Source organism: Egretta garzetta, unplaced genomic scaffold (genome assembly GCF_000687185.1).
Source record: "Egretta garzetta isolate BGI_Z169 unplaced genomic scaffold, ASM68718v1 scaffold584, whole genome shotgun sequence".
Lineage (NCBI taxonomy): Eukaryota > Metazoa > Chordata > Aves > Pelecaniformes > Ardeidae > Egretta > Egretta garzetta.
The window spans coordinates 878,987-901,186 of record NW_009259529.1 but is presented as its reverse complement, the minus strand read 5'-3'; the positions used below and the strand labels follow the sequence as shown (position 1 = coordinate 901,186).

Below are 22,200 nucleotides of genomic sequence, written 5' to 3'. Positions count from 1 at the left end.
CTTAGGGATGCAATACACAGTGCAAATGAGCATACTAAATGTGGAAAGCCTACATCAAAAAACTGATTGAGTCTAGCATCCGCTGTTGATGGTCTTGATTTCACCTCATTTTATGCTTGCAGTAGGAGTTTGATTAGCAACTATGGAGTGGGTAAGTTTCATTGATGATTTTAAAGCATCCTATGATTTGAAAGATACTGCTTCTTATAACCCTACCCCATATGACATTCTCTGCATTTTTAATAGTGACAGGCTCTTGGGATTGAACAAATGCTAACACCAGTCACATAGTAAAATGTTAATTTAAACATCTGATTTTTAAATAAAAACTTTGCAATGGAAAATTCCAAGATGAAAAGGAATCTTCTGAAAACATAGCAGACATATACCTATGAATCCAATGAAGGCTTTTACTGCTTCTTTTTAGTAGTAAGACCCATGGAAAGTCTTCAGTCTGTCAGCAGCACTGGCTACATTATGGATGCTCCCATTCTAGCTATGGGAGGGAAGACGTTCTCCATGGCAATATCAACTAATTAATCTCACTCAGTGTTTAAACACAGAACTATAAACCACTGAATCAACTGCACAATAAATGTTACTTATTACATTAGATAAGAAAAAGAGCCTCTACTTAGTGACCCTAAATGTCTTGTTTACAGCAGAAACCTTGGCTACAAAGAAACAGTCATACACAGGCAAATCATCAGCAATATAATTAGTGTCATAAACATAACAGTTGCCTTCTGGTATTTATAACAGTCTTTTTTAATACCAAACTGGAATTCCATTACTGTTATAGTCATGCTGTAAAAAAGCTAAAGCAGTATAGTATCTTAGTTCTAATACTGACTTTAATAGCTTGTATTTATAAACTATAAATAAATAATTGTTAAAAAATATTGGGGAAATCAAAGCAGATGGTCACTATTGCCACGTGCTCAATTAGCTTGTTAAGACAAATTCTGGAAGAGTCTAATTCCTGAAGCATGGGAATGGAAAAGTGCTTGACAATGCTTGACTTCCATGCAAGTGCTGAATACAATGCAGAAGTCCAGCCAGACAGAATAAAACGTACAAACAAGTGTTAACCTCCTGATTCAGCGCAAGTGCTGCAATGGCCTTGAACCTCTCTTTCCAGCAAAGCATGTGTGGTGCCTCACGGACTATGTACTTCACTGAACCTGTGTACAAATCACTAATCACAGCCCTTCACTGTTTGTGGGGAATGCTCATTCATCCTTCATTGAAACCATTTGGCTCTTCTGGCACACGTAGTCTGTATCTCACTATCCTTCCCTTCCCTTTACTGCTGATGGTCACTCATTAATGCTTGTTACTATTGTGCAACAGGAAAAACTAGTAAACTCCCCATTTATTCTCCCCTCCCGTCGCACAACTAAGCTTGCTCATATGAAGATACACTTCAAATGCCCAATTCCCTGCAAATTTTCCCCAAATATCCATCTTAGTACAAACGTCAACGTGACAAAGGCAAACAGCATGAAGAGAGACCTTCTGACAAAGAACCAGACCACTGTGCTCTGCTGGCTGCCCCTTGGTGACATTGACTGTCAGCGTACAGAGTGACTAAACATTTTGAGACCCCAGTTCATCAGGGAATCCCAGCAATTTGAGCTCTGTAATAGTGCCTCGAACCAAAACCTCCTTTCTTTCCATGAAGAGGAAACTGGCCTCAACATTAGGCCAAATTGGGCTGTTAAGTCATAATGTTTCTGTTTTGATGACTCTTTGAGCTAGATGTCTGATCTGCCTCTGCAAAACTCTCTCCTTCCTTAATCTAAATTCTAAGGGCCTGCAAAATTAAACCAGGAAGAGTGTGCAAGATAAAAAATTTTCTGTTTTTCTACCCTATTAGAATCTCTGGGTCACACACAGAGTACGACCCTGGATTTCTGTGGAAGTTACCTATGTAAAAGAGAAGAATCAAACTACAGTGAAGTGTCTCTTGTATTACCTGCATTATTTTATTTTTGGGGTATGACAAAGAAACAGTGGAGAGACTGGCCCCATGTTTCCAGGGAAGGATGAAAATCAGCAATAGATTTTTCTTTAAGGTGAAGCAGTTTAAGGTAATTCTCTCTTCCACTTAGAAGCAAACAAAATCCCCCCCCATCAGTCTAAGCTGAAAAAACGGACCACAAAAGGTTCTAGAAACAGAAAGTCATTCAATAAATTTCATCCTGGGGAACACTGTGCATTGGCCCCACTAGCAGGAGACACTTTTGAAGAAGGGCCAACAACAGAAACAAGTCATTTTTTATCTAACTTTAAAGAATACAGTTCCAGTCAATATATTATTAAAGTAAGAAATTACATAGGTTATTAAACTGTGGCCCTTGAAAGCCATCTAGCATTAGAGGACTATAATGTAAAACAGAACAGTATAACAAAATGCAGTTGCTACACACTGGTTAGAAAATAGATACTTAGTTCCTAGGAAGTTGAGAGACTTCATATGCTGACAAATGTTACAGTTTTTTAGTTACAGCTTACTGAACTGTAACTCAAAACCTGAAAGTCAGTCATGTAGGTTAAAGTGTGAGACTTGAAATTTGATTCTGAACTACAATATCTATTAAAATCAGTATGATTTAATGATTCAAATTAGAAGGAAGAACCACTTATTTCTGATAATCTTTCTGCTATTTGTACACTTAAGCACAAAATAAATACATTATTGCATTATAAATATATTAATTACTTTAAGCAGTGTAGCTCAGTGCTAGTATCTCATATTTCTTTCTTAGAAAGGAGGAATTCCTGTTTATATAGAAGATAAAGGATTTCACACTTATGGGAAGTACAGGTTAGTCACCTTCAAAAAAATTGTACCTGAAAATTAAAGGATCTACAAGTTTTCACGAAGAAGAAATACTCAGGTCAAGAAATAGTCTTCAGTCTAGCTTAATTTTCAGAGACATAATTTAAAAAATAAATTGGGAACTCTCTTATCCTTTTGAACATTAAAAATAGTGAAAATGAAAAGAAAGCTTCAGAAAAGAGGACAACTTCAGTATTATCTCCCCTAAGCCATGCCAGTTCATATTATGAACAGAAACGAGTATTGTTTCAATGAACGCCTTCACACTGGGGCTTTGACAGTTGATTAAAAAAATCATATTGAAGTATGGATTCTGATGATACACAGTCTAGCTGATAAATTACAATTGCCACCATCTATAATTTGCAAGTGCTTAGCTATGCAGGCTTTGAAGCAGATATAATACGGAAGACGAATAGCAAATGAGAACTTAGTCCAAGGTTTTTTAGAAATGTGACAACCTGTAATAATCTGGAGTTAAAATTTCCAAAAAGTAAGGCTGATCTGATTCATATGTAAATATATATGGAACAGAATTCATAACTTCTGGTGCTGCTACAGGTACGTAATTGACTGTGCAGTGCTTTAGGCCTAAGAAATGTGGAACAGACCTTCCACAGTGATGTTTTGAAATGCTGCATGTGGCAGAATTTAACCACAAAAGCAAGAAACGCCCTTTTGAAAATTCTGATTAAGGACCAGATTTTCAACATGATGCAGACTGATACTGCCACACCGCTGTTTGTGAAGCTGTGGAGATTTGTAGTTGCTGGGATCTAGCCCTTCTTGTATTGCTAACATCTACTTCTACTGAGAAAGAGACCCAGATGAGCACACTGCTACAACACTGTGATCATTAACACATGATGGCACACAGCTAAGCATGCAGGAGGTATGCAAGGAATTAGATATTTTTTTTTTTTCATCTGTTTGGCAGTGCTGCAGCATATACAGTACACAAGATGGATCTACCATGTCTCCTAGTATGACTCCCTGAAGGCCCTCAAAATACTAGAAGGAGGAACCACCATGCTTCCAAGTGCATGACAGTGTCTCCTTTGCCAGACGAGAATCTAGGTTGATAGCATCTTGCACAATTAGAATAATATTTATTTTTATGAGAATTACTGTAGTGAGAGCCATGAAAATCAGGAACATCCAATTTGGCCTAGTACACCCAGATGGATCCGTCTCATGCTAAGCTACAGTACTGTGTATTTCCCTGAAAATTTATATAGCTCAACTCTTTATATAACGTGAACTTGCCCTTAAACAGGGTTTTATAAGGAACAGGGGATCAAACATATGCAAGGTAAAAAAATCTGTAATATTCAACACGTTTTCAGGATCCTCTCCTAGGTTTAGATCATGAGTGTGGCACAGTGAATATCCCACACAAAGCCAGTTTGAAACTACCTGCAAATTTGTTCCCGTTCTCCAGAAGATTTGCTTTTATTGATGAATAAACTGCAGTGTTCTGGTGTTTCTCCACTAGTTCTGTCTGCAATATCTATAATAATAATAATAATTAAAAGATTTTACATTTTGGTTTTTTTCTGAGTGAAGAATCTTATCTACACTCTGTACGCTGTAGCACAAATTCAATATACAGATTTTAATTAGTTCTGTAATTAACATGAAATGAGTTGGTTTCTTTATTTCAACACAGAACTCAGTCTCATCAACTGAAATCTATGCAAAGCCTTGGTGTGTTAGGTTTTTCTTGACTGTCATGGCATGAAGTTAAACTTCATTCAGCTGGCTCTGTGGTGCAGTACTGCTGCATTTCAAGTGAATTAGCGAGCTGACAAGGATGGATGCAGCCCTAGTCTAAACAGAGGGTGGGGGAAGGATGGAACAACTTTATTGCAGAGGTCACATCACATACATACATTTATGATGGTAACAGACAGCACTATTGGGAAGGCTGAGAAGAGGTCAGAAGACCCTTCAGACTCTCTCTACTCCATTCTCCCTCATCACTATAAATTGCATTAAACTGGCTCCAATGTACTATGTGGGAGGACGGAAAACCAAAGGGAGAAAATCTATTTCCAATCCAGACCTGGCTACATCTCTTTGAGAGATCTTCTGCACATCAATGCTGCTGCTGTTTGTCCTCAATGAGATGGCAAACCTCCAGCTACTTCATCTGTCTCCACACTAAAGACAGAGAGCATTTTATGGAAGAGAATAGCATAATAAGCAGCATGAAATGAAACTCTGAAAAGACAGAGGGATCTATGTGTACAAATATTACTAAATAAGAGGGAGTTACAAGCACAGAAAAGCAGCCAGCCAGCACTCACGATTTCCCAATGAAGTCCAAGTAGAATGTCTTTGGGCAAGTCTAGGAGCAGGGAAGGGAAGAGGTCTTATTTGAGTCACTGGCAGTCTTTGCCTGGTTTAGAGTTTTCAAGCTCATTCACCTTAAGAGCTTGAAGAAGCTGGCTCCACAGTAACTAACAGAACAAAAAAGTACAACAGCATATGGAAGGTGACACTATCCTGTGCTAGGGAGTCTCCTACATTTACATAAAGCCAGCAGACTCCCCCCCTCCAGAAGCACAAGTTTTCAGAACTGTCACAGTAACTAGTAAAGTCCCCAAATGCTTTGAAAAAAACCCCTATTTAAATGGCCTCATTTCTAGTTAGCTCCTTGCATGAGAGTACCATCAGCAGAAGGAACAGTTGGTTATTTTCTCAGAGACTGGCATAGACAAAGCAGTGGGTACTTCTAATCCCTGCTGACAAATTGAAAGAATCCTTGGAGTTGAGGAAAAATTGCGGATCCCAAAAGTTAATGTTGCATGACATGCAAGCTGTGTCACCTTCAGTTTTACAGTGACATTCAGATTTCTGGTGCAAATCTTCAGTCATGGTCAAACCCAACTTTAATAAGTTCATTCCTTTTAAAAGAAAGAAATGAACAGCAGAGTCATTAATTAGCAGACAGTTCCTTTTCAGTAAAAAAAAAATTAAGTATATTTGGAAACTACAGTTAGAGCTGAAAGCTAATTTGGATTCACTGGGTTTTCCCTCTCGGCAAGTATTGCTAATCAAAACTGTGAGGGGACAGAAAAAAGACCTAAGTTTCTGAGATTTCCTCCTGTGGCAAGGAGAGCCTGCAGAGGAAAGGCCAGGAGCAGGGTGCTGAAGAGAACACTTCTTAACTGCCATCTACTTTGCATTCTATAACTAAGTATTTTACTTTCATTTAGCTTCAATCCCAATCTGACTTGAATTAGAAGTTATTTCCAGATACAGCATACTCACCTACCCAACACATTATTCACTAAATTACTGAATAGCTGAGGTTGGAGGACATCTTTGGAGACTGCTGAGTCCAACCCTCCTGCTAGCTGCAGGGTTGATGAGAGCAGGTTGCTCAGGGCCATTATCCACTTGGGTTTTGGATATCCCCAAGTATTGAGACTGCACAACATCTCTGAGCCACCTGTTCCATTGTTCAATAAATTGTGCAGGAAAAAGGTTTTTCTAATGGTTAAAGAAGATTTCCCTTATTTCAGTTTGTGCCCATTGCCTCTCATCCTTTCACTGAGAAAAGTTTGGCTCTATCTTCTTTACTCTCTCTCATCAGGCATTTATGCACATTGTTAAGATCCTCCTGAGCCTTCTCTTCTCCAGGCTGAACAGGCCCAGATCTTTTGGCCTCTCATTGTATGACAGATGCTCTAATTCCTTCATCATCTTTATGGCCCTTTGCTGGACTTGCTCCAGTAGCTCCATGTCTCTTGTACTGGGGAGCCCAGAACCGGCTTCAGAACTTCAGATGTGTCTCGCTAGAGCTGAGGGGAAGGATCATGTTCCTCAGCCTGCTGGCAACACTCTTCCTAATGCAGCTCAGGATGGCCACCTTTGCTGCAAGGAGGCATTCTGGGCTCCGGTTGATCCTAGTGTCCACAAGGATCCCAGGCTCTTTCCTGCAAAGCTGCTATCAGTTGTGAGCCCTCAGTGTGTAATAGTACACGGGGTTGTTCCTCCACAGATGCAGAATTTTGTGTTTCCCTTGTTGAACTTCATGAGGTTCTTATTGGCCCACTTCCCCATCCTGTCGAGACCCCTCTGAATAGTGTCACACCCACCTAGCCTATCAACCATTCCTATCAGTCTTCTGTTGTCTGCAAACCTGAGGGCGCACCCTGTTCCATCATCCCAGTCACTTATGAAAATGTTAAACAGTCCTGCCACAACATTTGACCTGAGGCATATAACACTAATGATTTGCCTCCAGCTGGACTTTGTGTCACAGATCACAACCCCCTGAGCCTGGCGTTCAGTCAGTTTTCAGCCTGGCTCACTGTTACCTAGGCTGTACTTCCTCAGTTTGTCTATGAGGGTGAGAGATGGAATAGAGTGTTGAAAGCCTTACTAAAGACAAGATAGAGAACATCTGCTGTTCTCCTCATTCACCAAATCAGTCAACTAATGAAAGAAGGCTATCAGGCTGGTCAGGCATGATTTCCCCTTTGTAAATTCATGCTGTCTATTCACAGTCTTGTTCTGTATGTTTGTAAATGGTTTCCAGGATTATTTGTTCCATCACCTTCCCAGGGGTTGAGCTGAGGCTAACAGGCCTATAGTTGCTCAGATCCCCCTTGCCCTTCTTGAAGAGAGTAGTGACAATTTCTTTCTTCCAGTCTTTAAGAACATCACCTGGTTGCCATGACATTCCAAAGATTATTGAGTGACCTTGCAATGGTCAGCATCAGCTCATTTAGGCCGCATCTTGTCAGGTGACATCAACTTGTGTGTGTCCAGTTTGTTTAAATGTTCCCTGACCTGATCATCCTCTGCTGAGTCCTTGCTCCAGACTTTCTGTCTGGTCATCAGTGCGCTCCAGACACTTCCTGGATTGCTTGTGCCTGTTTAACCAGAAGATACCACGATGGTTCAAGCTCCCCATGCAAACTAGACCCTGTGAAAGTGAATCTTCTTCCAGTTGTTGGAAGAAGGTTTCATCTACTTCTTCTTCCTGATCAGGAAGTCCATAGCAGACACCCACAACAACATGACACAGTTTGGCCCTCTAGTCCTGACCCATAAACTCTCAGCTGGTTCATCACTCAACTCTAGGCAGAGCTTTCTGCTCTCTCACATGAAGGGCAACACTCCTCCCTTGCTGTGCTTCCATGGATCGCAGCACTCCAGTCACATGAGACATCCCACCATATGTCTGTGATCCTGATGAGATCATAGCTCTGCAGCTGCACAACATACCTCTAATTCCTCGTTTATTCCCCATGCACTAGCACACAGGCCATTTAGAGAGCCACCCAGCTATATTGATCTCCCAGAAAATGTACAAGAGTTTCCCGTAAATGCTCTCCTCTGAAGCACCTCCTTATTGGTGTGCATACACTTGGGGTGGGCTCTTTCCTGCCCTGTTTTGTTGATTACAAGGTCCTGCCTGTTTACATCACCCTGCACCCTTTGCTTGCCAACTCACCAACCAATTCCTCACTTGATCATGTGTTGTCATTTTTCTCCTCCATTGTTCCCGATTCAAAGCTGGAGTGTATTAATGCTGAAGTTCTAGCGTACTGAAAGCATAACAGCTACATGCAAATTGTGTGCGCCAAGTGTATTAATGCTGAAGTTCTAGCGTACTGAAATGCTACATGCAAATTGTGTGTGCCGTTCTGGAAATTGGGAATGAACAGGTTTTTCAGAGAGAGCCAAAGTTGTTCTTTTCCTTCAGTAATGTACAGAGAACATACCTGAATCCCAAGACGCATATATAATTTTGAGATATAAGCCATTTGGTGGCATGGTATAATATGTAAAAGAAATTGAGACTGGTTTAAATCCACTGTTACAACCTATTATATTACCCTCTTTCTTTGATAGGCCTATTTAAAATATTTTAACTGAACTTAAGCAATGCATGTAAACCAGATGTAAATATGGCATATAGCTAATTATATTATTGTATACCATACATTTATTAAGACACTAAATAGAATTCTTACTAAAGATGTGACGATACTAAATACAGTTCTTACTAAAGATGCAATTTTCAAATTTAAAATGAATAATAACTGGGATATTCCTAATGCAGTGACAATTTGTTTGAAATCCAGAAATTTGAGAGAAGTTCACCTTAAAAGGAGTTATCTAGTCTTTCACATACTTGGCAGATTTTGTTCAATCAGATTTATGGTAGCCAACTTGCTAAATCCTCCAGAACAGAAACCTCCAGCTCACATCCACCATGCACAACAGTTCCCTCCTTGACTTCACCACGAAGTCCAGGTTATCTTTGGTATCCATGCATAAACAGGCCCCTAAAGAAAAGTGATGCAGTGACATCATTGGGCATAATTTTTAATGAAGTGAGCAAATGTCCTTCTTTGTCTGATCAAGCCCGTATGGTGCTGATTAATCACCATGTATTTAACATAGATTCTTATTTATCAATCATTTGCATTAAACTGTGAAGAATTTCCTTCTGCTTCATTTAGGATGTGAGAAATGTTCCTGAGTCATATACAGGAACATCTGTAGCATACACAGAGTACTGCTTGACTGCATTATGAATGCGTAAAGACTGTGACTGGTGAAAGCAAACGTCCATAAAGAACGACTGGTAACCTGACTTCAGTCATGAAATACACACCAACTCCAAATTCTATGGCAAGCCAGATTCACAGGTCTGATTCTGATTCAAAAGTCCCAGAACTCTTTGTTCCCAAAATTCAGGGAACATTTTGTTCCCAGAACAAAAGTTCCTGATATTTGCCTGCACTTTCACTAGAGAGCATGGCAGTCAACCAGACTTCCCAGGATAGTAACATGAAAGGTGTTTGGAATAATTTCATATGCAGACTAGTTTATTCACGAATAGCCATTTGTTATAACATCCACCTGAAAATGCTAAACAAATTAGAAATGAAGCAGCTTTTTTATATGCTTATATTTAGAACTCGCATCAATCATAATTCCCTCTTGCAGCCTATTGGAACTGTTAATCAACAAAATCTCCAGACTGAAGATTAGCAGAAGATTCCATGCATGTTATGTCACAGCTTTCTGACAGGTAATTCAATTACAAACATACTGTAAGTATGAAATTGGTCTTCTGCCTTAAAAGGTTTAGTCACAGTCTTGTCATTGATTAAAGGAAAGGGAAGATTTGCTTTCATTATCCCTATGTTACCAACTTCTTCAGCATTCTCAGGTTTCCTATTATTATAAAACTTTAAATCTGGGATTTTTCACCCAAGGAACAGCTCAAGTGTTATGTAGCTATTCAAATAAGATGCACAGTATTTCTGTTCTTCTGCATCAACTAGTTTTATCCTTGCTATTCAGATGGTAGTGTTTTATTTTATAAAAGCTGTACATTTTGAAAAGCACAATGTAATTTGAATACAGTGTAACTGGAGGAGTTACTCATTAAAATTAAACATTGCTGAAAAAACCACAAATTGTTACACATTTATAGCTAATACCCATATGCTTTAAAGCCACAAGATAGACATGTGCTTCCAGGTTTTAAAATGCTTACTACCTGAATAAAGAAATAACATTTATAAACATAGGATAATACAGAATGCATTGTCTGAAATTATAGAATCTCAAACCTTGAAAATTAAGAGAGAAGAGAGAGATCGATCAATTCTGCCTGAATTGATGGGGAAAAGGCAGTAGTTAGCTTTTTAAAGGATCTTTTCTCTATTAGGATTTAGGAGGAGAGGTCAGGAAGCTGTTTGTGCTGGCAGAACTGGTGGTGAAGTTAGTGCATACAAATTACACTCACTATGTGTAGGGTAGACAGAAACCTCTGTCCTTCTCACATTTAAATCTAGTGATATTTTGTACAAAATTACAACAGCAGTTTGCTTTCTTAATGACAGCCCTAAAGAGGACAGTATCTTGTATTTTCATATGTCTACGAGCTTAATTTATATCCCTTTTCACAGATGCATTAATATGAGTGATGATGGGTTATATTGGCTAAGAACATTAACTAAAACTACCGCTGTCTCAAGCTGGCACACTTCACATTCAGAAATTTGACACCACACTCTTAATATAAATAACTAACCAGTGTTTTTTAGCTGATGCAGAAGTGTTAGAGCACAATTTCACTTCAGGTTACTAAATCTGAACCCTGGAGTACTCTCCAGTCACATTTCTCCATTTAATTTAATTAACTCAGCTTGCTGGTCAATAGCCCTAGGATTCATTTTCATCTACTGAATGGAGAAAGAGACAGAGACACCCTTTCCAAAGGTGATGCAGAGCAGGAATCTTGCTTTTCTATTCTGCATTCTATTTGTGCATTCTTCTTCTGGATACAAAAGACACCTAAGGATACTAGTTGAATGACTTAGTTTAGCGAGACAGCTAAAATTGGGCCACATCCTTTGAGTTTCTATACGCTTACTAGGTTCTTCATAGCTCTCATCTCTAGAAGGTATCTGGAGAACAAAAGTAGGTGCATAAAAAATGCAGTTCAATGAACTTTGTCTTTAAACTTAACATTGCACTCACACACTTGCCATGGCCACTGGGCTGACACACTTCCAAATGAAGATGATGGTGGACGTGTGGTTTCAGTAAGACAGAAGACAGGAAGTTAAAAAATGCTCTTTTCCTTGCCCCTCCTGCTTGACTGTCCCATCCCATCCCATTCCATCCTGCTTTATATGTTAACATCAGGTTCCTTGGAGGCAGAAATAAAATTTGAACTTCTAATTACTAATAAAAATTGAACTTCAATTTTTAGATGACTTTCCTTAACAAGAAAATGAGGTGGAGCCAATTCATCCATAGAGGTCAGTTTCTGAGTTTCCCCAACATCCCTTCCCACTGCATGAACAGATCAAAAAGCCTGCAGCTGAACTTCTTGGATAGTGTGTCTGTCTAGAAATGTTCTGAAGTACTAAATGATGCCATCCAGACTTTTATCAGACTGATTTCCTCTACAGGGATATTGTTTTTTATAGTTCCTAATCCTTCTTGTGTCTTACAACACTTAAAGTCGAAGTTTTGAGAGTTCAGATATTGGTAGATGCAACCATAGACTACCATGCCACTCCTGCAGCCATTATAGCTAGTGGGAGTTCTGTCATCAAATTAAACGAAGACAGGAACCAATCTGTTGCACTAAAGCAAGAATAGATTATTACCAAGGATGAAAGAAATATTTGATTATTGATAATGAAAAATAATTAAACCACTTTTGAACCAGAGATATCAAAATTACTATACAAATACTTGTTTCAAAGCTAGTAATTTATTATAAGCATGAAAACAGCAAAATAAAGGCAGGTAGGTACGGAAATAAATACACAGATTGAAAGAAAGAAAAACAGAGCTTTTAGAAGGAAAATTCTTCAGATGAAAAATCTATTAATATTTCTGCTGTAATACCTTATTGGCATATAGATTACACTGATTCATAGCCAGAAAAGAGATGATAGTGTGTTCAAATTCCACTTGCCACAAATCATCAATCTGTCATCTCCTCATGGGAAGTTTGCTTTCTGTTTTAGATGTACAACTACACAAATGTTGTTGTCTTAGGCTAGCAATGGAACACAGTTTATATGTGCACAGACATTTTTCATAAATTCTTATGTTGTGGTCATCTAATTTCAATAATTTCTGGTTGTACTTTGGCACTAAATGAAAGAGGGCGTGTGATCAAAGCTGCACTGAGAACTCACCTGATTCTGCCCCGAGGGCGTTCAGATTGCTCTGACATAAAACTTGTGCTGCTGAGGCGTGAGGCACTGCTGGTTCGGGAAATGGCTGACACATCACTGACATCACTATCTGATGATTTGGCAGAGACGTTATCACAACTTCTGTACTGATCTGTTTGTATATTATACTAGAGATCAAGAAAAGAAAGGGTGAGGAGTCTCATCAAAACATAATGCATATATTGAGACAACAAATGACCTAAGTATAATAATTCTCTCTAACTACTTTTAGATCTAACAAAATTGTATGGAATTCAGAGAAACACCTATATTAAATAATATCTTTATGTCTAGTGAAAAAATCAAACATGGTATTTATGGACTAAGTAAGACACTTAAATTACAGCATTGGAACTGAAATAGGCTGCTGGTTCTTTAGTACACTAGAACTAAAATAATGAAATATTTATGCAGTGGACAGATATCTTCTCAAGTACATGCATACCGTCTATTTGGCTACAGACCGTTTTTCAAATTTTCAAATATCAAAAAATATGCTATGAAATATCTGTACAGAGTTAGTTCGGAACAGAACTGCCCACAAGTCTGAATGGAATGTAATGCTACATGAAGCTGAGATTGGGGATTGATTTCAATACCTAAATTCTATCAGAAAAGGAAAAAAAGTACACTTCCTACCTCATCAAAAAATCCTTTTTTTTTTTTTTTTTTTTAATGTGCACATGAGCGAGAACTAGCAGAAGACCCAGCAGGAGAAATATAGGTGAACAGGGTAGAAATTATTACCCTTTTGCTAACAGCAGAAGCTTTGAGTAGTTAAAACCAACTGCAACACCACACTGCCTATTATATAATGCTTGTATTACTCACATCATCAGTCAGACACCTATAAAGGGAAGTTGGGTTGTTTAGCCTGGAGGAAAGGAGGCTGAGGGGAGACCTTATTGCCTTCTACAACTACCTGGAAGGAGGTGGTAGTGAGGTGGGTGTTGGTCATTTCTCCCAAGTAACAAGTGATAGGATAAGAGGAAACAGCCTCAAGTTGTGCCAGGGGAGGTTTAGGTTGGATATTAGGAAAAATTTCTTCACAGAAAGGGTTATCAAGCATTGGAATGGGCTGCCCAGGGAAGTGGTCAAGTCCCCATCCCTGGAGGTATTTAAAAGATGGGTAGACGAGGTGCTTAAGGACATGGTTTAGTGGTGGGATGGCAGGGTTAAGTTGACAGTTGGACTTGATGATCTTAAAGATCATTTCCAACCTAAATGATTCAATGATTGTATGAAAAGGAAGCTTCAATCCTAGCAATGTTCCACTTACCTAAATCTTCAGTCACACAGATATGAGGCTCAAATCATTGTCAGGTTCAGAAAACTAAAGCCCACTATCATTAGAGAGAAAAGTACCCTTGTCTGGAAAGCGACTAAATCAGTGGTCTACTTCCCAGGGCATATTGTGGGAAAACTATTAACACGTGGGAACACTAGGCAGTTTTTGACAAGACACTCTAGGGAGTTCATTTTCCACATCTGTGCTCTGTAAAATTGCAAGTCATAAAAGCTTATTTATGAATTACATAAAGCTGTGACAGTCTGTGAATATCCCCGGCTCAACTAGGCACTGGGTTGCAGGCTGAGTCTGTTGGCAAATGTCATGACTTAACCTTCAAAGCCTGGCAAATACAAGCTTGGGTTTGTACAGATGAATGTATCAGGCCTCCTATCCTCAAGCCAGGTTTATCTTCTATTGCTCCAGTGCCTTTCAGTAACTGTGTTTGAGGTCTACACAGCACACGTGGAAACCTCTTGGTAAAACATCTAAGACTAGATGAGGAAGTTAACGGGAGTAGAGAAGGGGAGGGAATAAAGAGGATACTAAGCACTGACTGTAAATATAGAAATCCATAGGAGAAATGGAGGTTATACAAATTTAGTGTGTCAGCATGTGTTTCAGGGTTACTCACAGCTCCTGGACAGCATACGCCAAGATTAAAACCACAAACCGATTTATGAATAAAAACTGGGGGTCTGACCTGAGAAGTGTGCATTGAGGAGACTCTTAGCAATACCCTGTGAGGGGCGTGCACTGGCTGACTGAATAAAAACATCTGCGGGAGAGAAAGCTCTGGTTTACTAAAGGTAAATTTTCAGATTCAAATACTAAATGAAACTCTGCAGATGACTTCAGAATAGTTTGGAGTATGATGACTTTGAGCTCAAATAACATGTCTAATAGGCATTGACATGGAAACAGATGCAGCAGAACTATGATTTAATGAAGTGGGTAACACAGAGGACTCAAGAATTCCAATATTTAAAAATATTTTCAACTACAGCAAGGATTTATTTGGAGATTCTCTTTCCAGGTGACTTTGTGTGACTTATCTGAATATAAATGACCGGTGGAGTTAAAGTGAGACTATGCTTATACATTTTTTCAGACCACCTTTTGGAAATGGCTTTTAGAGTCTGTTAAATAGTTTTGCTGCTTTCCCTCTTTGAGACTGCAAAACAAACCACTCTGAAACAGAAATACAAAGCACACTAATTCTTATCAGCAGTATTTCATAATAATGGAACATCTGAATTTCTTTAGATTACATATTTTTCTTCTAAAGTCTAAAAAAAATTCAAAGCAAGAATAAAAGCTATGAAAACTTTTTACTTATGTTAAACATAAATGTTCAGAGGCTGGAAAACTGAATGTTTAATTTTTTCCAATTTAAGTTAAACTGTCCCACTCTTGAGCCAGCCTTTTATGCAAAATTTCCACAGAATTCCTAATGAATCCTTTAATCTTCCCTAAAATGAGGCATCTAAAAATATGAAAAACATCTGAACACATGGAATGTTCTAGTTTTCTATTGAGCTAAATAAAATTGCAATCTGAAAAAGAAATCATGATCCTATTAAATAATAATATTTCTATTGATTTTAGTGAAACAGGGATCTCAGCCTTCCTATATACTTAAATTATATCTAGAAATGATTTCTCCTCAGGTGAGATTTTAAAAATACTTTGTTTAATATATAACCATGCGGTCTCTCTCAAATACATGTTTTTTTAATGCATGGTAAGAGAGTATTTCAGAAATATCTCCATGTTTTATTTGTATTTGCTGAAGCCAATTGGATTTTCCCCCCTGTAATTATAATGTCTACTTTTCTTCCTCACGAAAAAGTCCACATTCTCTTTGTGGCCCTTGGTTTGAGAGTGCATACAGCGAATCTGGAATGGTAGAGGATTCATGTGGTCCCTGTGCAAGCACAACATGCTGCTGGAAGAAGGCTGACACCATCAGAGCTCTCCCATCAGGTGAACTATCAAGGCCAGATGCAGTGACTTCCTTTTTCCTGCTGGAAGCTTTTCTTCTTCAGTGTTGAGGGAGGTATAGGCTGCTGGCCTTTGTCTCAAGCCATGCCTGAATCTGGATGCTTGTTTAGCCCTCAATTAATTACTCGACCGCAGAATAACAAAGTTGAGCACAGTGGACTATATATGCCTTGTGGGGCAGCGGAAGACCCTTTGTTTCACTCGTACTGAATTTGCTCCATCTTTCCTGAGCTACCTACATGGGCTGTGAAAGAGAGAAAGCAAGCATCAAGCATGGTTGTCCAGCTTACTGGTTAGGATACTGGGAGAAAAGTCAGAAGTCCCAGCTCATGTATCAGTGACTGTTTAGGGACACTTGCCTGGGTATTCTAATCACAGAGCTACTGCATAAGACATGGAGCTTTCCTTCCTAAATGAGATTTTCATGGCATTGTTGAGCTTTTGTTACCCCTTTATACTGTATGCCAGAGCTGCGATTCCCAAGAAACTGAAAACCCTTCCCTTCACAGAAACAGAGATTAGCACAAAAAGTGGTGATGCTGAACGTTAATGCTGAGTGCTGCAGCATTTACATTTTACTACTTCTTCCAGATTTAGCTCTTCTGTCCTATACCTGCTGCTTCTGCTGAATTCACTGTCCTCTACAGGAGGCATACAACTTTTCCTGCTTATTCCCTACCTACTCCTTTTCAGTAAAATCTGGTAGTCAGTCATTTTAGTTAACAGATGAACAAAATGAAAGCAATTTTGAAGTTAACATTTTCCCCTCAAATATAGATGGAAGTAAATAGTCCTCTTCCACAAATCAGGGATCTTTAAAAGAAGAATGTTTTACTGTTGCTTTACACCTGAACATATTCAGAAGAAAAACGTCTTGGGCTGAGATCCACTTATTTGGTATCTGCATTAAGCTAATTCCTGCAGGTTTCCAACTGGGCTCAAAAGTACTATGATACAGTCCTGCTCATCTAGAAAACTACTGTTCTTCATAACTCTGCATGTATTTCTAATAAATTTTCCTGTTGTGTTATATTTAAATATAATACTAAAGTAATTTTGAAGCTTCAAAATAAAGTGAATCACTTCTCTTTCAACTCTATGTCTTACAGAGTTAAAGCTTCCGCAACATTTCTATTCCAAGGTGCACTATTTATCACATTAGGAGAGTTGCTGAAGTTTGCAACAAGTCTGATAGCAATTACTGAAGACTAGGCCTGGTTTTTCAAACATTTGTAGCAGCTAGCTTCAAATGCCCAAATTATCTGCACTGCCTGCTTCTGCATTGCAAAGACAGACATTTTTGCAATGTAACTATCTGAAATATAAACAGCTGAAATGCAGTTCTTCCATTCACTTTACCACCTGTGGAGTCGCTGCTTCTTCTATACCAGCAAAAGGAGAAAAAAGGGGTATGATGAACTGCAGATGTGTTAATGTCAGTGGAAAGAGCATAGACATAAACCACAAGAGTGTAGGTTATTAATACTTTTACAGTTCCTCAATGACTAACAATGCCAGCAATTCTTCTAATTATAAGGCACATTTTAGAAGTTCTTTAATAGTCCATTATAATTATAATATCTTCCATATTAATAAGTATTTATATTTCTAGATTTATCTCCCAAAATCATGGAGAATACAATAGTTCAGAGCTTTGAAAACTGAAGGAGTGTCCCCTCCTTTGACTACCAAAAAAGCCTCAGGTGACTAACCTCTGGAAATATGTGCCTCATTAAGTGCTTAAAATGAGGAAATTAAATGAGAAAATTAAATAGGGATTAAAATGAGGAAATTAAAATGAGAAAATAGAAATCCAGACCAAAACCATTAAGGGCTAGGTTAATCCAGGGGCTTATGCAAGTCTTGAGATCACAGCTATTTTTTGAGGCACAAGGACTTTGTCAGGAAGTGTTGAATCGTGCACAAAGCACCTCGAGTTTTATGACTGCTCACACATGGTTCCTCCAAATGCTGCTGGGGTTCATGGCCTGGCAGCCAGCACCTTCATGTGTCCAGGCCCCATCTCTGATTCCTACCAGCACCTGGGTCTGTGTCTTAGGAGCAGCTCACGTGACGGTCCAGAGGCTGGTAAGCAGCAGCAATCCTAAGTAACTATTGTATCCCATAATCGTATCCAACTGAACTAACGTGAACACCACTCAACTTCCTCACAGGGAACAGTAAAAATGAACAAGTCAGACCATGGGAAAACTGCAGTGAAGCCCATGAGTCGAATGAATGGACCTCATTGAATTCTGTCAAACCCTATCAGTACCAGAGTGACTGTCATATTAAAATGATACATAGTAAATATTTTTTTCTTGAAGGTGGATGAAGGGGGATCACAAGAAGATACTCATCACATCAATGTCCAAGAGCATTTTCTGTACATAGCTCTAAATGCCTTGCCCAGCATCACATAAAACTTAACATAATCAGTCCCCTATCATCCCAAGTCTCCTATCCAGCCCTTCCTTGTAAACATTAACTATCAAGTCAAATCCACAGAGTGCCACTGAACTAACGCCATGATTACACTTCTATGCTAAATGCTTTCCAACCACATACAGTGTTAACTGAGTCAGTAGTGCATCTAAATATAGAGCAACGTCCTTTTAAGTCCATACTACAGTCCTCTGATCAGTAACTCTCCTGAATAAACAGACCTTCCAAAAAAAAAAAAAAATGTGTTGCACATTCTCTGGAAAGCTGGAGCAGCTGCAGCATGGCGTTTGTGTTCTGTGTGTGGCATCTGGAATAAAAAACTTAGCGTATTTTGAATTAAGAGCCTAATTAAGATATACTATCATTTATATCTATGCAAATCCAGAATTATGCTACCAAAGTGTTTTGATTCTCTCGAACACTGAAACAGCACAAATATGTGCATATTAGCCACGACAGCCTTACCAACATACAAGAAAGAAGGCAGATGGAAGTTTAAACCTCTTCTTTAAACTCTTTTGCCAAACCCACAGAGGGTTTTTTTTTTTTAAATTTAGCTTTTTAGAATTTAACTGTTTCACATAAATTATGGAGTCTCTCAGTTGGAACTGAAGGAAATAAGGATGTGAGCTCAGTGAGGTTCTCAAAACAATTAGAGTGGAACAGCTATCAAGACCTAAGGAAATGTAGAGCAGTTACCTATTCAAGATCCATTAATGGATGTTTAAAACTCAGATGCTCAAAAATATTTACACGTAACTTGCATGGTGCATGCTTGAAAAACTTGTGCTTGCTTACTGAGACTAGAAGATTGAGAAACTGAGTGGGAGAAATTACACAAAATGAAGACACACACCAGAAATGGATTGGAAATTGCAAAGGCCTTGTTATGACACCTCCGAAAAAAAAGGCTTGTTTCAATATAAGAGAAAACATATTTAAATTTAAGGAATTAATTTTGCATACACTATAGAAAAGGAGATCCAGTCCATACTGAAGGAAAGTTTTTGAAAGGTTTAGAGAATTTTATGTGTAATAAACCAAGCATATTTGTAAATGTTAAAATAGTGGCAGAATCAAAGCCATGTGAGCTGATTGCTCTGAAAAGCAGAAGGGAATATTTTCTCAATGTGCAGCACAGAATAATTTCTCTAATAAATATAAACACTTATTTTCTGAAGCAGTGGGCAAACACTGCTAACTGGGAAAGAAAGCATTGCTGTTGAAGAGGGACAAACTCTGCTTCTAACTCCCCTTTCTTTAATAGCTATTTAATATTTCTTTCTCACTATTCCAAAATGTCTATTAGACCATTGAACATTTTTTCTTTTTTATGCAAAGTAAGTCTTGCTCCTGCAGCTTTCAAAGACTTTTCACACATTTTGGCAGCAGACATTAGGTATAGTCTGAAGTCCTTAGAAGTCTCAGTCGTCAGCCTCACTGCACCTCCTGATATGGCTTACTACATTTTCATTAGAACTGTCTAAATCTTCATCTGTCTGGTTAGTTTTATTGACTCTTTCAGCATCTTCTGAGAGTAAAGAAAAACAGTAGCACAAGGTTTGCTTTAGTAAAACATTTTTGAAGTGATGACTATCACCACAGTGATATGAAGAAAACTGCTACATCACTGAATATAGTACAGAGTGTTAGAATGTCCTAATATAATTTGTTCTCAGAACTTAAAAATTGACTATAGGTTGGACCATCCTACCTAGGACTACACCATTATCATGTAGAAAACACATGAAAAGTTAAAGATTTTTTGATTTAAAGTCCAGTACAAGTCACTAAATCACCTTGCTACTGCTTTAGCATGGAAAGGAGCCAACATAATTCAGAGCACCAGGTACCCCAAAAATATTTTTCTTGAACAATGGACAGAGAATTTGATTCCTTAAAGTTGTGCTCATATCTTTTTTAAAAATTCCGAATAAAAAAATACTTCAACAGAGTTCTTTCCATCTAGTACTCATCATGCCGTGATTTCAATTTAGACTTAATTTCCACATATATTTCCAAACTAAAGATAATACTAGAAAGCTCGAGGTACTAGAGGATAAGGGAAATTGGTAACATTGCAGATCAATGTTTTCCAACAACTATTTCACCATACATGGGATTTACATTAGCACAAAAACATATTGAGGAGCAAAAATGATGCTTATGATAAGTATTAAAGACACTCAGGACAAAAAATAGGTTTCATAATGACATAATGCAAACATTTGAATCAATCTGCAAGCACAGGTAGTCCAAATCAGAAAACTGGCCTTTGACTATGAACAAAGGTCTACGTTTGGTCATCCTGGCCAGATTGCACATTACCCTTCTCTCCTGCAAACTTTATCAAATGTATTTTTACTACTTTTTTAACACATAACTGGTTAGGAAGTATCACAGAGACACACTGCATCTCACCCTCTTGTCCTGAGTAGACCTCTTGTGAAGGTAACAGCAAATCCAACATCAAATGAGCTGTTCTAATTATTATTCAAATTCTGGCTCCTGACAGATGATCTCATTGGAAAATTTCCATCCTTTTTTTTTTTTTTTTTTAATAGCACTGATATCTGACAATTTGGCAACTGAGGACCTAAAACCCTGCTTCTCTTATTTCTCTTGCCTTTGAGAACTATTTCATTTAAGTTCTGTGTTCACAGCGGGGTGGTCTCAAAAAAGAAACATCCTTATTAAAGTTGTCTCCATATTTAACTGTAATAAGATCTTGAACAAATCTTTCAAATCTTTAGATACCACAAATTAGTTGCCCAATTGCCTTTTTACCCATTCTAAGTAAATTTCTGATTTTGTTTCTGCTGAGTACCTCACTTGTGTTATTTTCACCTGTGCCTCCAGGAACATGCATCAATTCTGCAAAACACAGCAGAGTGACCTTGGAGGAGCAGGGACGGAAAGTCTGGTCTATGGCAGTAAATGCCAGGAACGTTCTGATGTCCGCGGCTATTGAGAGCTTGACAATGTTTATTGTTTTCTGCATGGCACCGGCTCACAAATTTAACACGTAGAAATAAAAATACAAGTGTTTAGCTCTTACTGATGTGAAGAAAGTCTTTGAAATGTGGCTCTTGAAGCATGAAAGTCTAAATTAATAAAAGGTGTGATTTTCTTCAAACTACTGTTATCCTGAGACCTTATTTTTAACGCATACAGTTGCTTTGTGTGTCTGAATTTTTTACGGTGGACTTTTACATTCATACTGCCATCCTGTGGTCACTCATTTGACTTGCCACTGGTTTTGTCCCTGTTCTTTACCTTGCTTACACCAACACAGTGCTGTGTCTCTAAAAGGAAACACAGAATCTAACTAAACTTTACCCCTTTCGATTTCTGCAAATGTTCCTTCTCCGTTATGTCCCATAAAGCAAAACACCTTTAGCAGAAAGTTCAGCTGCAGCCCCTCACAGCTTGATTTGTAAGTGGCAGTGGAGATGTGCGAGATGTTTTCAGCAGTTTGCTCACAAGCCTATACAGTTGTAAACTTACAAGGTTATGGGATATCATTTTAGCATTATCAAGAAAAAAAAGTCCCTCTGTATAACTTCATTAATGTCATTTCATGTACACTTAATTGTCAGAGGAAATCTTTACACTTTCATTAGAAAAGGAGAACAAAGTAATCAGTATGTATTTCAAGAAAGGAAATACTTTATCTGTGACATTATTAGGATGCAAAAAAATTATATAAATATGAGAATAGCAGCATGGGATTGGATTTAATTCTTCCCAGCTCTCTATACGTCAGGCAACAGCAAGGGCCTAGAGAAGAACAAGAGAGTAGGGCCAACATACTTCCATGGCCCACTTTTCTAGCCTCCAGGGATTTGCAGGCCAGGGACTTCCTAAGCTAGGGGTGGCAT

General features: G+C 38.4%; 1 protein-coding gene across 1 annotated transcript in view; it reads right to left on the bottom strand.

Annotated features, from left to right (window-relative positions):
• RIMS1 (regulating synaptic membrane exocytosis 1) overlaps window positions 1-22,200 on the bottom strand; it is a 229,782-nt gene that overhangs the window by 58,771 nt on the left and 148,811 nt on the right. The window contains exon 31 of the mRNA XM_035893091.1: window positions 12,544-12,710. Within this exon, the coding sequence (XP_035748984.1) occupies window positions 12,544-12,710 (167 nt within the window). The remainder of the gene's footprint in view (window positions 1-12,543; window positions 12,711-22,200) is intronic.